At 38.0% G+C, this 14,940-nt stretch overlaps 1 protein-coding gene across 6 annotated transcripts in view; it reads left to right on the forward strand.

Moving 5' to 3' along the window:
* Positions 1 to 14,940, forward strand: part of cep112 (centrosomal protein 112) — an 83,246-nt gene that overhangs the window by 12,872 nt on the left and 55,434 nt on the right. For all 6 annotated transcript variants that reach the window (XM_026324629.1, XM_026324632.1, XM_026324633.1 and 3 more), the window contains 9 exons: positions 4,306 to 4,392; positions 7,180 to 7,279; positions 7,703 to 7,821; positions 8,307 to 8,450; positions 11,531 to 11,685; positions 11,905 to 12,034; positions 12,153 to 12,245; positions 12,448 to 12,507; positions 13,521 to 13,600. In XM_026324629.1, the coding sequence (XP_026180414.1) occupies positions 4,306 to 4,392; positions 7,180 to 7,279; positions 7,703 to 7,821; positions 8,307 to 8,450; positions 11,531 to 11,685; positions 11,905 to 12,034; positions 12,153 to 12,245; positions 12,448 to 12,507; positions 13,521 to 13,600 (968 nt within the window). The remainder of the gene's footprint in view (positions 1 to 4,305; positions 4,393 to 7,179; positions 7,280 to 7,702; positions 7,822 to 8,306; positions 8,451 to 11,530; positions 11,686 to 11,904; positions 12,035 to 12,152; positions 12,246 to 12,447; positions 12,508 to 13,520; positions 13,601 to 14,940) is intronic.

The following is a 14,940-nucleotide window of genomic DNA, read 5'->3' on the forward strand; positions in this document are numbered from 1 at the left end:
AAATTCGACTTTCAGAGAAATGTGTGGTGAAACATAACTGAAACACTATTGAAAGATGTCATGTGTGTATTATGGCTTTCCAATCAGTTCCTCCAAGACATAAAGAGGTCACTGCGGTCATTTTAGTGAGATGCATCCACAACACTGCATTGATGCACTGATGCATTATACATTCATGTCTCCCTCTGGGTGAGCTGTAATCAGTTGGTGATCTCTTAACTTTCCATTCACTTTCCATTAGTTTATATTTTGCCCGATACTTTGGATGTATTTTTTGTGGTTGATCACATGCTGTTGAAAAGCCTCTTTTTTTTCTTTTGTGTTTTTATCATTTAAGACTTCCTTGCTGATCTTGCATCTTGAGTCACCAACAGCAGATGAAAGAGAGTTGGTGGATTTCAGGAACTTAAGAATGGTGCTTCAATTTAGAAGTGGCCCAAGTGATCAAATCAATAGTTACATTACACATTCTTGTATAACTGTAACTGTTGTCCAAATCTGTTATTGTGTGACTCTCTAGGTTCAGTCTAGGAAATCACAGTGACATCACTTCCCTTTAATCCCCAAAGCCTAGTTGAAAATTTACCCAGGTTTAAAGCATTATACATGCCACATGTCATTTAGATGGCAGTGGCTTATCCAATATTTCAGTTTTCACACCAGGCTCATCCTCCTACTGAGCTACAGACTGCATTGATAAGAATGCTGACTGCTCTTTTCTTATGGAACAATGAGTGGCAGCTGAGAAGTTTCACCACAAGATGCCATTACTTTGAGTCGCTTAGCTTACACAGTGTGTTTGCTTATGAGTGAGTTGTGGAAAATGTCTTGTAGGAGCAGCAAAGTCCTGCTAATCCTTCAGCATACACTTGCAGTGCTCAGCATTATGAGGGCTGGGTCTTTATTTGGAAATTCAATTAAATAACAATTGATGAGTCAGGCTAAGCCATGGGGCCAAGTCATGGGATTACAGAAGATACTGACAGGCTGATTAAAGCACCCTGTCTTTTTTTAGAGTGAGTGCTCTGTTTTCCAGTTATCCCTCTGGTACCTGACCTAAGGGCTTGTTGGCAGCAGGCAGAGCATGGTAGATGTGTGTGTTAATGTCAAGGAGTCACACTCTAATGGTCAGAAGCCCCTCACTTGGGATCAGACCCCATTGCTTTCCAATGCCATAATGATGCAGTCTCTCTAATGTGTGGATCCTCTGAGGTAGGGCTTGAGCTCTCAGTCTTTTATTTAGAGAGCCATAGCCTGTCTTATCTGATCACTTTTCAAAGCTAGAGCAAGCCAGTGAGCCTTAGTAGTTTAAAGGGGACCAGTTCTGTAGTTTGGCTTTTAAGAAGTTGCTTTGGGCTGAAACACACGAGGGACCCACAGTGTTCCATAAAGTTACTATTTGAAGCATTTCCGTCCCTGATTCTTATGTACTTGATATATTCACATTAGCATTTTCAAGTAATAATCTGTTTATTTACTCTGTGTCTACAGCTACTCTCAAAACTATTAAATTATATTTTTTTTACATGTCAGAGAATCAATTTTAGCCAAGGTTTTTGTCCAGCTTGCTGTCCCTTGCTATCTGGACAGACTATAGTAAATTAACTTTAGTTAGAATGTGAAAATGGCATCTATCTGTTCCTCAAATAGCAGAATGCTGCATACTGACTATCCTAGAGCATCTGTGTTTACTGAGGATGAAAGATGCCCCAGGACTTTGTAGATGTCTTACAAGAAGAAGAAGAAGCACAAATACAACCTTGCTTTGTGGAACCCCAACTGTTAGCAGACGATTTGTGAACACATCCCCTTGAGGAAGAAGGCCTTGACCCTGTGCTGGTTTTGTGAACAGAAAAAACAACAGTTTCCATCTCCTTGCATTCCCTCTCTTATACCTCCTTCCTTCCCTCCCACCGTCTCATCCTTTCAAGAGCGAAGTGTCAGGAAACATGGCATCTTACAGCACTCGCTACAACTGAAGAAGAGAAGAGGGAAAAAAGCTGTACCACCCAGTCAGGCTGATTGAAGACATCTCGAAAGCCTTAGGTGTACGACATTCATCCTCCTCCTTCATACACTGACGCCTTTATAAACAAGTTTCAAACGCCCCTGATCTAGTTTGACAAACTTTCTCCAAAGAGCATTTGAAGAGAGGATGAGAAAATGACACCCCCACATGTGCTTTTCTTTTCTTTTTCTTTTTTTGAGGTGTCGGCAGAATCAGGTCTCCACTTACTCTTCTGCTTTTCAATCACTCTTCTGCTTTTCAGTCATCTCTCTATCCGTATGTATTTTTCACACTTTTTGTTTTTTGTTTTTTTTTTTTTTGCTCTTTACTCTGACTGGTCTCCTGTGGTCCCCTCAATTGCACAAGAAATGGTGATAAATCAAGATAAAAATCGCAATGCTTAAAGTTTTGTCAACAGTACAGCATATAAATGATGATTATTAATGAGAAGAGACACCTAGATTTCTATTTAGTTGGGCTTTTACTTTTATCAAGGCTGAAACTATAAGTGAACTAAATCTATGCTCTGGTCGTTATAAATTCCACTATTTAATCACCAAGCATATGGAAACACACACATTTCTAACATCCATGCTTTTATTATATTGTCAGCCAATATATTTTACGTCAGTCATACTGTAAATTAAACATCACAGTTGCTTTCCTTTGATTTATACCAAGAGAAGATGGTTTGACTGTGTCAACTAATGTCGTGGGAATTTTCCACCTAATTGTTTTGATGACTACAGCAAACAAGAGCTGACCTAAGGATGTTTTTAACCACTGACATGTTCACACACACAACCACGCTCACAAAGGAAGAACTATCACCCCGCTGCAGGGTTGATTAAAACACCAGAACAGACAGTGGCTAAACATTAGTTCTGACATCAAAGCAAAAACCCAGTCAGCTTTCTGTCAAAGGTTCTATTTGTATTTCCATGTGTTATGTGTTTGTGAGCTGAAACATCTGAGGAAGACATTATTTTAAGAGGCAAATATGATGTAGAGCAGGCCAAATGAAAACAATAAAAGAAAGAAAAATAACAAACAAGGGTCTACAAAATATATCAGCAAAATGAGTCGTTAAGTGTATTATGACTGATATGCTATTTTTTCTAGCACCACTTCCAGGCCTGAAAAGGACTCAACAGAGGATTTTCTAGTGTGTAATCAATCTTACAGACCCTTAAGACTTTCTTTTAATTTTTCTTTTGTTCTTTGCCTATTGTGACTGTGCACAACACAACAAAGAAATGATCAGACTATTAGTCAATTACAAGTATTTCTTACAATTTTAAATGTTTGTAAATTGTGTTGTTAGAGATATGATCAGTATTATGCAGTAGAGACAAATGACTAACTCATTTTGTATAGAAAAAACTGCAGAAGATGAAAATGGATTGTTTTATAGTTAGTCATGGGGGTTTTATTTGACTAAGACTGGGAAGCCCTTTAGCTCAGAGAGATCTGTTTCAACTTGCACATGACAATGTCGAACTTATCCCCTGAAAATACTTTGATGAAATGAAAACAGCCACTTTTTGTGTTTAACTGCAGTTGATAAGCCCTGTCTGAATAAAGAGTACCTGTATTCTTCAGTATTACTAATTTTCCCCACTTTCTTTTGAAAAAGTCTTGGTTCAGCTTAACACTTTTTAAAGGTAAATGGCTTTTTGGACTGAGACTACATTATAATAGCACTATTTGTGTCTGCCTTACTGTACCTTTGCCTATTTTCATTTTGCCAGTTTTCCATTTATTTTGTCTTAATTGATTTGTATTGCTTCTTCTTTTTATTGTCATTCTAGTTTTATGCCTTTGAAAACACTTTAAATTGCCTCTGTGTGCTGTATAAATAAAGCTGTCTTACCTTGTCATGTATACGCAGACAAACACACAGGCTTTCACCTTGTTATAGACTAACTGAAGTTTTTATCGTAAACATATACTCGTGCACAAACTCACACCCAGGTGAGCACATTTCAGCTTCACACAGGTTTTTGAAGTTCCATGCATGGATAAATATTTTTAAATGTTAATGTGGTTTATTTCATCATCAGCTGTGCCTTGTGTGTAACATGGGGCAGAGTGTATCTTCTTTCATCTAGATTTATGTTTTCTCTGTTATCCTGTCGCTCTATATGATGTTTATCCCAAAGCGTCTTTCTAAATAAAGTTAACTTCCTTCAGCAAAATCTTTATAATTAATTTTTTATCCTTCATCTACTTTTAAACAAAATAAGTAGAAAGTTAAAAGCATTTCACAGAAGGTTTGGTTTTCTGTGTATTTCCAGATTGAGATGAAGATTAAAGTACTGGAGGCCAAGCATCAGGAGGAGAAATTGAAGATGCAGCAGAGCCATGATGCAGATGTTGAGAAAGTAAGAATGAAAACTGAAGGTGGCCAGCACACACTACCACAGTAGATTATTTCACCATTATATGATTTTAGCTATAGTTTGCAGAGTTTGGCAATAGCTGTATATGTTGTAGCTTGTCTGTAATTGCAAAAGTTCAATTTATAACAATTTCTTATAATAACACTGACTTTAGTAACATTAGAAGCCACATGACAGTGAATTGAGCAGTTGTAATTTGAAAGTGACATAAATAGGAAACATTTTTAATAAATGGAATCATACTCTTACAATCATATATTCTCAGAAAACAGCAAAACTACTCTTTAAATTATTTCTGTTAACATACTTCATATACTGCTTGAAGCACAATCAAGATTCAGTTGTGCGTTATGGTATGTAGTGCACATCCAACATTGAACTGGACAGTCAAGAGTATGAAAGGGAAGTGTCTAACCTGACCATGGTTTAATCCCATTCTGGACAACTACTGCTTTTCTTTGGTTGCATTTGGCATAAAATTGTATTGTAAAAGTAACCGTGACAAGAATCATATTGGACCTAAGCTAGGCCTGTACCAGTATAATGTCCACTGTGTGAGTCCTAATCATTTGCAGAGTCTTTGTAGTTACCACCTTGAGAAATAACACATAAAAGATTTTCTGGGCCCATTCGATAGGCAGAAAACGAGTTAACCGGTGTTACAATGCCTGTCATTGACTCTTGATTCTATTTGGTCACTAATGAAAAGGAAAGAAATGAGCCTCTCCTCTTCTCATCGCCTCATGCCACGAGTAATAATCTCTTCAAAGCTCTTTGTTAGCTGGTGAAAATAGCAGTAAAGCAGGTTTATTTCACACTAGGTGCCCATCAGGCTGCAGATCAAGCACCTGGGATCTGTCACGTCCTCAGTATGACTTGCTTTTGCTGCCACAGAAGCTTTTAATAAAACAGAGAAAAACACTCCACTTTTCTTCCCACTTCAAGATGCCCGTGGCGTCTTTGTGTTTGACAAGAGACAGGATGACAGCTCTCTCTCTCTCCCTTTCTCCCTCTTTAATTACATACAGATTGCAAGTTATGTCCAATTTAATTTCCCCAGAATTTTACCAAGTATTCCCTCTAATGGCTTTAAAGGAGAGTAATTCTGGGGTGCACTTTGATGAGCGTGATGGAAGGTGTGTAAACTAGGTTTTGTTTTAATTAGTCTCCTTATGAATAATGTATAGGCTGCTGAAAGACTACTGGTCATTGTCCCCATACTTGAAATGGAGAGAGTAATCACAGAAGAGGCCAAAGTGTTGTATGCTAATGGTTGTGAGTAAGTAACATGTGTAGTTCTGAAACATTTAGTAACCTAATTTGAAGAAGCACAGCTTTACTTCTTTTGCTTTACATGCAAATGATCTGAAATTAACAGTAAAACTTAAGAAAGGAAACATTAAAGGGTGACCATTAAATGTAATTGGTTTAAGAGGAGTTCATTTGCTTTTCTATTTTTGTTGTGAAGTAATTTCTGTTTCTCATGTCCAGAAGTATAAGAATGTTCTAACTGCAGATTTTAGTAACTGTATTTTCTTCTCCAGTTTAGTTCTCGTTATTCGCTGATGGTATTGGCTGTGGCCATGGCGAGCCAGGCTGGATTCTCCCTGCATTAGGATCTCTTATAAAGCCTAAAATGCCCCCCCTAAAAGCTGTCATTTCCCACTGTCTAGTGCACTCTTCTTGGAGCTGACAGTGTCATCGCCTTCTTAGTGGACCCCTAAAAAGAGCAGAATCTCTGGGGTGGTGAAATGGAAAAAAATTAGGTTTCCCTAAATGTTCTGTGGACTTTGCTCTAGCTGTTCCATCCTCCTTTCATCTCCCTCATTCCATTCATCCTATTGATATAGAGGATGTCAGGCTTGGCTACTAAGTGCAGTTGGGTAGAACACAATGCTAGAAAGATATAATAAACACACCCTTAGATCAGCTGCGTAATATACATCAACTTTTTACACACAAGGGCCGTGCTAGAGCGGAACTCCAACTCAGCTTGGCCTAATTTAACTAATAGGCCACAGATGGCTGCAGCAAGCGGATGCAGTTACCTCATCACACCTCAGCACAGGTGGTTCACTCAATTGCAATTTCACTCAGTTAGCCCTCAGCCACCTAAGGAATAGATATATGTAATAATAAGTACATATGGAAGATGAAGTCTTGTCAAGTCATACAGTTATGCATATTTGTTCTTTTATTATTTTAACTCTTTGTTTGCAATAACCTAGCATACAATAGTGTCAAAGCTGCATTTTGTATTTGTCAAATTATCATAATTGAGAATGAAGGGCTGGTTTGTTACACAGTTACTGATGTAAACAACCTTTAAGAGCAACAGAAAATATTGATATATTTGACTTTGGACAGTTAGTGCTCTTTATTTGACCTACCATTCAGTTTCAAGATGCCCAGTAGAATTTTTCTAAACACGCAGTATTTCTAATCAAAACACACTGTGTAACCTTGAGTTTGAACAACAGCATTAAATGTGTTGCATTTCACACATTTTTCTTAAAATGGTGAATCCTGCATTTTTTACATGTATGTCTGCTTGCTAGCACACCTCTTCCCTACCTTGTCTGTCACAATACTGTATTTTTAGACATGCGAGTAGTTTAAAACATCATTTCACCTAAGCTTTGTATGTCAAACTTGCCTAATGATAGATTTTTCTATTATTTTAATAAAAGCCATCACAATATATGAACAATTGCTCTTTCTCAGTAGTAAAAAAATTTGATTATTATCCACTATGTCTTTCTTCCTTAGATTCTGGACCGAAAGAATGGTGAGATCGAGGAGATGAAGAGCATGTACCGGGCCAAGCAGAAAGAATCGGAGGAGGTGATCCGTAAGCTGGAGAAGAAAGGTGAGAGTTCACAAGATTATAGGGTTAACTGAAAGGATGTTTATACTAATGTCTTTGAACACTCAGAGTAAAAAGCACAAAAAGACACAATTCCACAAGAGACTCCACTGGTGTAGAGTGATGTTCTCCAGCTGTGCTGCTCACTCTAAAATTTAATCACTTAATGTGTGCCCTTGTCTTCATGCTTCATTTCCTTTTTCTTCTACTCTTTACTCCTTTCTCACTCTTTGGTGAAAAACATTTAAACTTGGCAAAAAGTAGCAATTCTGGCCATATGATCGAAACAGTGTCTTTATTGATATTGATTTACTGACAGTGCATCAGTGAGGGTACTTGTGTATATGTGTGTGTGTCCATCTATGTAGATACCCTGAGGCAAGGCCTCACTTTTCTTTGTGTGGTTGTGTGTGTGCTCTGCCACAGTTCAAAGTGTGCTGCGGGAATCCCAGGTCATCTGTGAAAGCAAAGAGAAACAGATTGCTGAGCTGAAGAAGATGTCTGATCAGAGCACCGACTCCCTGAAAAATGAGTGGGAGAAGAAGGTATGAGGAAGAGTTGAAGGGTTTGGATTTTCTGCAGCTCAAACCCCTGTAAGCAACCCTAAGCCAGATGAAGACAGTTTGATAGCATGAGGACTAGTAGACTACACTGCAAGCAACCAGGCTGTGCCATATTGTTAGAAGACAGTTTAGCCTTTCATGCTGTACTTAAGTTACTGTGGGTTTTTAGTGCTGTAAAATAAATTCTCTTTGCCCTGGGTAAATTGTGTTTTCATGCTCTGTAACTGTAGCTAACCAAACATTTGGGGCTCAATCAGATTCTAATGAAGTTTCCACTAACAGCTGTAATTTATAAATATCCTACAAACCACTAAACTGAGCATCTTTTTTCCCAGTGAATGAACAAAATGTTGCATGTCTGAATATATAAATTTAATGAAAAGGTGAATGATAATTGAAATGAAAGTAGTAGTGAAGGAAACAGTGGGAGAGCTCTATGACTGATACATAGTTATCTGTTATTCCAGCTGCATGCTGCTGTGACACAGATGGAGCAGGAGAAGTTTGAATTGCAGAAGAAGCACACAGTGAACATTCAGGAGCTTCTGGAGGACACCAACCTTAGACTGGCAAAAATGGAAGCTGAGTATATTGCTCGATCACAAGCAACTGTGAGTACAGAAATGGGTGTGTGTGTTTAAGTTAGGATTTATATGTTGATATTAAACTTTTGTTTTGTCAACATATTGCATTAGTCCAAGCTGCTACATGTGTGCAAGGCAGCTTTGCATGTGAATGATTCCAAATTACAGAATGATTTAACAGTTTGAAGAATTTTATACATTACCTAGCCCTTATGTGGCATAATTTATCTTGAGTTTGTATACTCACGATAATTCTATTTAGGTATGATTATTACTTTATACTAATGGGAGTGGGTATGAGTGCAGTTTTCAGAGATTCATTCTGAATAGCAGCTGGAGATTTGCGTGTTCATGCACTTCATGTTGCAAGATTATTTCCCAACACCAGACTCTCACTGGAACAAACTGGATTTGCATAAAACTCTTATCTTATTATATCTGTCATACATGTGATTATGAAACAATGACCCACACTGCTCTGTTGCTGAAATGAAGGGAGACATCCTATAACCTCTGGGTGAGAATGACTCTCATATCTTATATCTATCAACTTTTTAAAGGTCTTTGATCCAAGTGTGTATTAAATCTTATGGGTGGCAAAGGTTGTGCTCAGAGATGTGCAAGCACACATACACATACCTCCCAAAGCCACAATTTCTTTGATGCATTATGAAAGGATTTTGTTTTTAAGTGGGATTGTGCATATTTCTGTACACATTTCATCAGTGAAGATCATCCACACGAGAGGCCAGTTGACAGGACTGTTTCATAAAAATTATTGTCATCAGTGTCAGCATTCGAGGGATGTTACATGCATCACACATGCACACATATTGCTTTTGCCCTTAATCTGTCAGCAGGGCCACATTTAAGAGGCATCAAACACTGGACATTGCAGGGCTGGTGGTAAGGCCCCTCTTTTAATAATTAAGGTCAGACAAGGCCCCAGAGAATGAAAAGAGCCTCTTGTCATTGTAAATTAACTGCTGTCTTGGTGTGAGTTTGGGCTGACTTACACCCATACAGTACCTAAGCAGGATGTTCAAAGAGGGAGAGAGTTTTTACAGCACCTTTATGGTATGGTCGGTGCCACTGGGGTTAATACCTTACAGTAAAATTTTTCTTGTGTTGTTTTATTGTGAAAAGGGCTCTGTTGACCCTCTGTTCAGTATAAGATTTCTAACTGAAGGATATTCAGTTCTCCATGGTTTTGACCACAGTACTTTTAAGCATGTAGATTATACCATTACACTAAAAGCTCATCTGTTTTATGCTTATAGTGCTGCTCTACTTAGTATCAGGGGTGCTAAGAGAGGTTCATACCCAGGACACAATGCGAAAAGTTCACTTAGTTCAGATGTAATGCCTACAAGCCAAGACAAATCCAGACTGATGATTCATGCTCAGTCAAATACAGCAAACTAGATCTGGTTTAATAACAGTGAAATGAAGAACGTTCATCTGCCCATCACTACCTGGTTGGATTTATATCCAACGCAGATCAAAGATCTCACAAGGGGCTTACAGATATATCTGATGTTGTTATTTTTGGACATTATCTATGCACATGGTGGAACAGACTGAGTAGGTGTTGGAAAATAAAGACAGGTTAGTAACTGCCTAGGTATTGCGCCAGTCAAATATCTTGACTGTAGCCCATGCATGTCCATTGCCAAATGACTGATAATGGAGATATTATTAATATTGTGTAGTGGTTAGAGTGGCACCAGGAGCAATATTTCATTTGTTTGTAACACTGGTATTTGGCCCGTTGTTGAGATACATTTTGTTTTAAGGACTTTGTTTATAGCACCAGCATTTGAAACAATAACACAGTACCAGTCAAAAGTTTGCACAGTGTGCCAAGTGTCAACACGTGTCACAGCACAACACAGGCCACTTGTTCCTTTTCTTTGTGCCCTTTACTGCTAACATAAAGGCCAAAATTTCTTTCAGCAGCCTTGCTGCGCCCTGCTTTTTCAAACACACTGCGCCCTCCTCTCCCATCATTCCACCTTCTGTCAACACCAGGCTCTGTCATCGTCTAGATCGACTAGCACGCTCCATCTTTAATCAGTGTCCCGTCATCGCCTTTATCAGCCTGCCCACACTACATTCCATGTTGTCATATGTGCACACATACACAAAGACATGCTAGAGGGACAGTATGCATAGAGGGGATTTTTCTTTTCATCAAAACACTGCCGGAAAAGCCATCTGTATCAGCTGGGCTTTGATCAGTCTTTATTGAAAATCAGAATCATGATTGAGCTTTTGACATTTGGAATTCAGTAACAAAACTAAAATAACTCTCTCCTAAGCCTGGCATGAATTAAATTTAGGGCTGTATGGTGGCATAATTTCATTTCAGCACCATAGTTCATTTTTTGTTTTACTAGTACATAATGGAGTTTTTGGATACATTAATCATCTCTCTGCCCCAATTCCCTGATGTCTCTGTACTGTCAACTTTTATAAAGGCACAAAAATGTCAAATCTTTCTTCTTAATTGAAACATTCTGTAATTTTCTACCTCAGAACTCTTTTTTTTTTACACTACTGTCATTGCCACATTACTACCTGTTATAGTACATTACCATCACCAACTCTTAGTAAATTTGTGAAACCAGATATTTTTTTACAATTTTTACCATTGTAACATGCAGACCTGCTATAGCTAACAACTGATTCCAGAATGAATACACAGAGTCAAAAACATGAGCGTAAGTTGCTTTTCTTTCATAAATAAAAATTAAAATTAAAATGGTATCAAGGTTTTCACAACAGGTTAAAATCATAGCTTAGAATCACAGCTCCAAAAAGGCACAACAGTTGACTTCAAATTTGCTGCTGTTTTTGTAGACTACATGAAGAATATGATAAGATCTTTCTCTGTGCAGGAGTGACAGGGTTTTTGTTGATCTGACCTTTTGTACAGTTTAAGAGAAGATGTTCTTGCTTGTGATGACTTACAGATTTTTGGAAAAATATCAGGACAAAACAGTCAGAACATGCAACTCTCTGATCCTTGACATTTTCTCAGCCTAGTGCCCTCAGTGGTTTAAGCTGTGTGGTTTTAGAGATTTTTGTCTATTCTTGTGATCCAGGAGAAAACAGTGCGAGAGCTCGAGATGCGGGTGAAACATCAGTCAGCAGAGGTGGAGAAGGGCAACGCACTGCGTCAGAAGGTGACACAGGAGAAGGCCCAGTTGGAGATCCAGATTGCATCCATCAGTGCTGAACTGCAGGAGGCCAACAGACGGTCTGGAGTTGTTTTACATGTAAAATAGATAGAGATAAAAGGATTAAAAAATGTGGGGTGGTGAAGAGAATACAAATCCTCTTACTTATATACCTGTGTTGTTCATTTAGGCAACAATTTAAAACCTACGCATCAAGCATCAACTAATAACTAGATTAAAACACCCTTTATTTTAACATCTGCTTGATAATTTAAGGTGATGCTTTTAACTGTCCACAGTACAATGATCCTGCAGAAGGAGAAGGAGCAGCAGAGTGAGCAGTATGAGCAAACCATTCAGAAGCTCCAAGCCAAACATGAGACTGACATGAGCCACTTACATCAGGAACATACTCTGTCTGCTGCAAAGGTCCACATTATCACAGCACCTCTGCACATCTCTCTACCAGCCTGATCAATTTACAAAAGCCTTCACCAAATTTAGTCATATTTATTTCACCAGTTTCCTCTTGGATTTCTTCTCCCAGGCATCTGAGGTGATTGAAGGTTTGGATAAAAATGTAGCTCTGCTCAAACAGCAGCTGCAAGACAGTGAACATCGAAGACACCAACAACTCAGGGTATGTATAATGTTCATAATAAGTGTAACTTAGTGTTTGCATTCATATCTGTACACAGTACAGCATGCATCTTCTGTTGTCACTGTAGTAATAGTAGCTTTGCAAATTCTTAGAATGAATTTCTCTTTGACACAATATGCTGTTAATATGCAAATGTGTCATCATATCACTTGTTCCATATTATCTCAATTCTTTCTTACAGGATCAAGAGATAACGTTTCAGCAAGAAAAAGATGAACTGCAGATCAACTGTGAGAAAAAGGTAGTGTATACCTTGTTACTTTAAGAAAACTGATCCACTGTGCTCCATAGCTTCTGTCATTTCATTAAAACAGGCCTGGACAAAGTGATTACGGTCAAGTGGAGATCAAAGCCTGGAGTCAAATGCTCCTTTTGGTTTTCCTTACTTTTAGATTTTATGTCTGGTCTCATAAAATCAGAGCCACAGCTAACAGGTAAATTTAAGCCTGGACAAGGAAGTGACGGTGAATGGAAATTTAATGATTTTGAGGGTTAGTTAGCTATCGGGCAAAAAAACATGGCAATGAGAGTTGAGGTAAACTTAAACCATGGTATAGCAAGACCATTGTTAATGATCAAAGCTGGGCCAGAATATGTAAGACTTTTAAGGTGCAGATCAGGTGAAGACCAGATGCCTGGGCACTTTAAAGTGATGCAGTTATGTGTGCATAGTTGGCAGGCTGGCATAACCAGAGATGGCCTGATACACCTGCAAGAACTTAGTGTTCCCTTTATTTCAATGTCAGGGATATTTGCAATTAAACTTCCCTACAAGAAAGTCAGTAGTTGGTTCTGGATGTCATTGTGTTTTATTAAAACATTTTTTTTAATTTTTTTTTTTTTTATTATGTATCATTTTACATGTTTGCTTTTTCCTTTTTCCTTCTGCAAGGTGACAGGAGAAAAAAACTCTATCTAAGAAGAGCCACTTTCATTTCCTTGTTTGTTTCCTCTCTAAAGATTCCTCTTTCCACTCCTTGAAAGTGTTAAATGAGACACATGAAGGAGGCCAGAGTATGGTATCTGGAAATAACAAGGGCCCATATGGCTGCCATAGATGCAGCATGAGAGGTCCTCTATGGAGGCAGATATGCTCTGATCATACCTTTGATGGGGTGATAGAGAGAAGAGATAAAACCAGATGCACAAGGTCACAGGCAGAAGAGTTTTGTCGAGTGATGTTTGATGGTGTCTGCTGTTGCACTCACTTACACCTCTCTCTCTTTTTCCACTTTTACTCTTTCTCTCTCTCAGGTTTTAGTAATCCACAGTGAAGCAGAGAAGGAGAAAACAGAGGCTAGGAGGAAGGTAACCAAACTAGAAGATGCACTCAGGTACAGTGGAAAAGTGTTCAGTGTTATTTCTTACATGAATTTAAGTTCAAGAAATTCATAAATCTGCAAAATATTTTTTAGTAATGATTATGAGTTAGTCCAGAATGGTACAACATATTGTATGTTACTACTTTAGCTTAGAGACTAGGACTGATGTTATGGTTGTAGACTTAACACTGGATAAAACCTATTTAGTGCAGTTTTTGGTATGAGCTATTTCAACCATCAGTGTTTTGTTTTCTTTTTATTCTTTTTTTTTTTTTTGTTTGTTTGTTTCCAAACTTTTTGTGAGTAAAACCTTTATTCTGTGTTGTTAATTGGACGGAAGTAGTAAACAATTGACTGTCGCCTTTTGGATAGACCGCCCTAAGTTATGGTACACATACCTCAGGTCTGAATACAAATATATACCCATAGATGCCAAATGTTTGAAGTTATTTCAAACATTCTACAATATTTAAGTTTAATATTAAGTTTAGTATTAATTAATGAGTCTATGTGTGTGTGCATGCGCTTTAGAAATAAATACTAAGCTGGACCAGTTAATTCTACTGATAGAGCAGATGGGAGGACAGTCTGGGAGAGTTAGGGCACAGTGTGTATGTATAAATGTGATACTGCACAAATCTGATCATAATCTAATAATATCACCACTACACAAACAGTGATAATACCTGGGGTTATATGACGGGTAAGTGGACAAATTGTCTGCTTTAGTACTGTTTCTGCCGAATTTGCCCCTTTTGGTCATGAAATTTCTATCATGTATGTATATAGTGAAGCGTAATATTTATTCTGCAATTATTAGTATCACACATTTGAGCCCTGACTTAGAAGCTTCAAACTGTATTACAGAGTTGTTTATGTCTACTGACTTAAGTCTTTGATCGTGAGAGGAGTGTGTATGAATTTTGATTTAAGGTGGAGTTTGGCTTTAACAAGCCAACCCTTGCACACTCTCTTTGATCTTTTTTTATAACAGTGAGTAGCACTGTTAAAGTTAAGAGCCTGGAAACTCTGATGAAAAGCCTTATAGATCAGAGCTTAACATGTAACAGGCATTAGAGAAAACCTCACCCTACTTACTATATAAACAGTCCCTACAATAATAAACTGACAGTCATATGAGGAAAAATACTTTTTGTCTGTGACAGAAAGTACAAAACTGTGAACATGACACATGATAAAGGTAAGAGGCAACTGTTTATGGTGTGGTCCACTGTCCCAGTATTCCCTCAAAAAATCAATACATTCTCCTTTAAGTTCACTTTGCAACCTTGTTTCCTATCAGAGATTCTGACTTGACATAGGAGAAAAGGCACAGGTGTAACTGACTGTCT

The sequence above is a fragment of the Mastacembelus armatus genome, chromosome 8 (assembly GCF_900324485.2).
Source record: "Mastacembelus armatus chromosome 8, fMasArm1.2, whole genome shotgun sequence".
In the NCBI taxonomy this organism is placed as follows: Eukaryota; Metazoa; Chordata; class Actinopteri; order Synbranchiformes; family Mastacembelidae; genus Mastacembelus; species Mastacembelus armatus.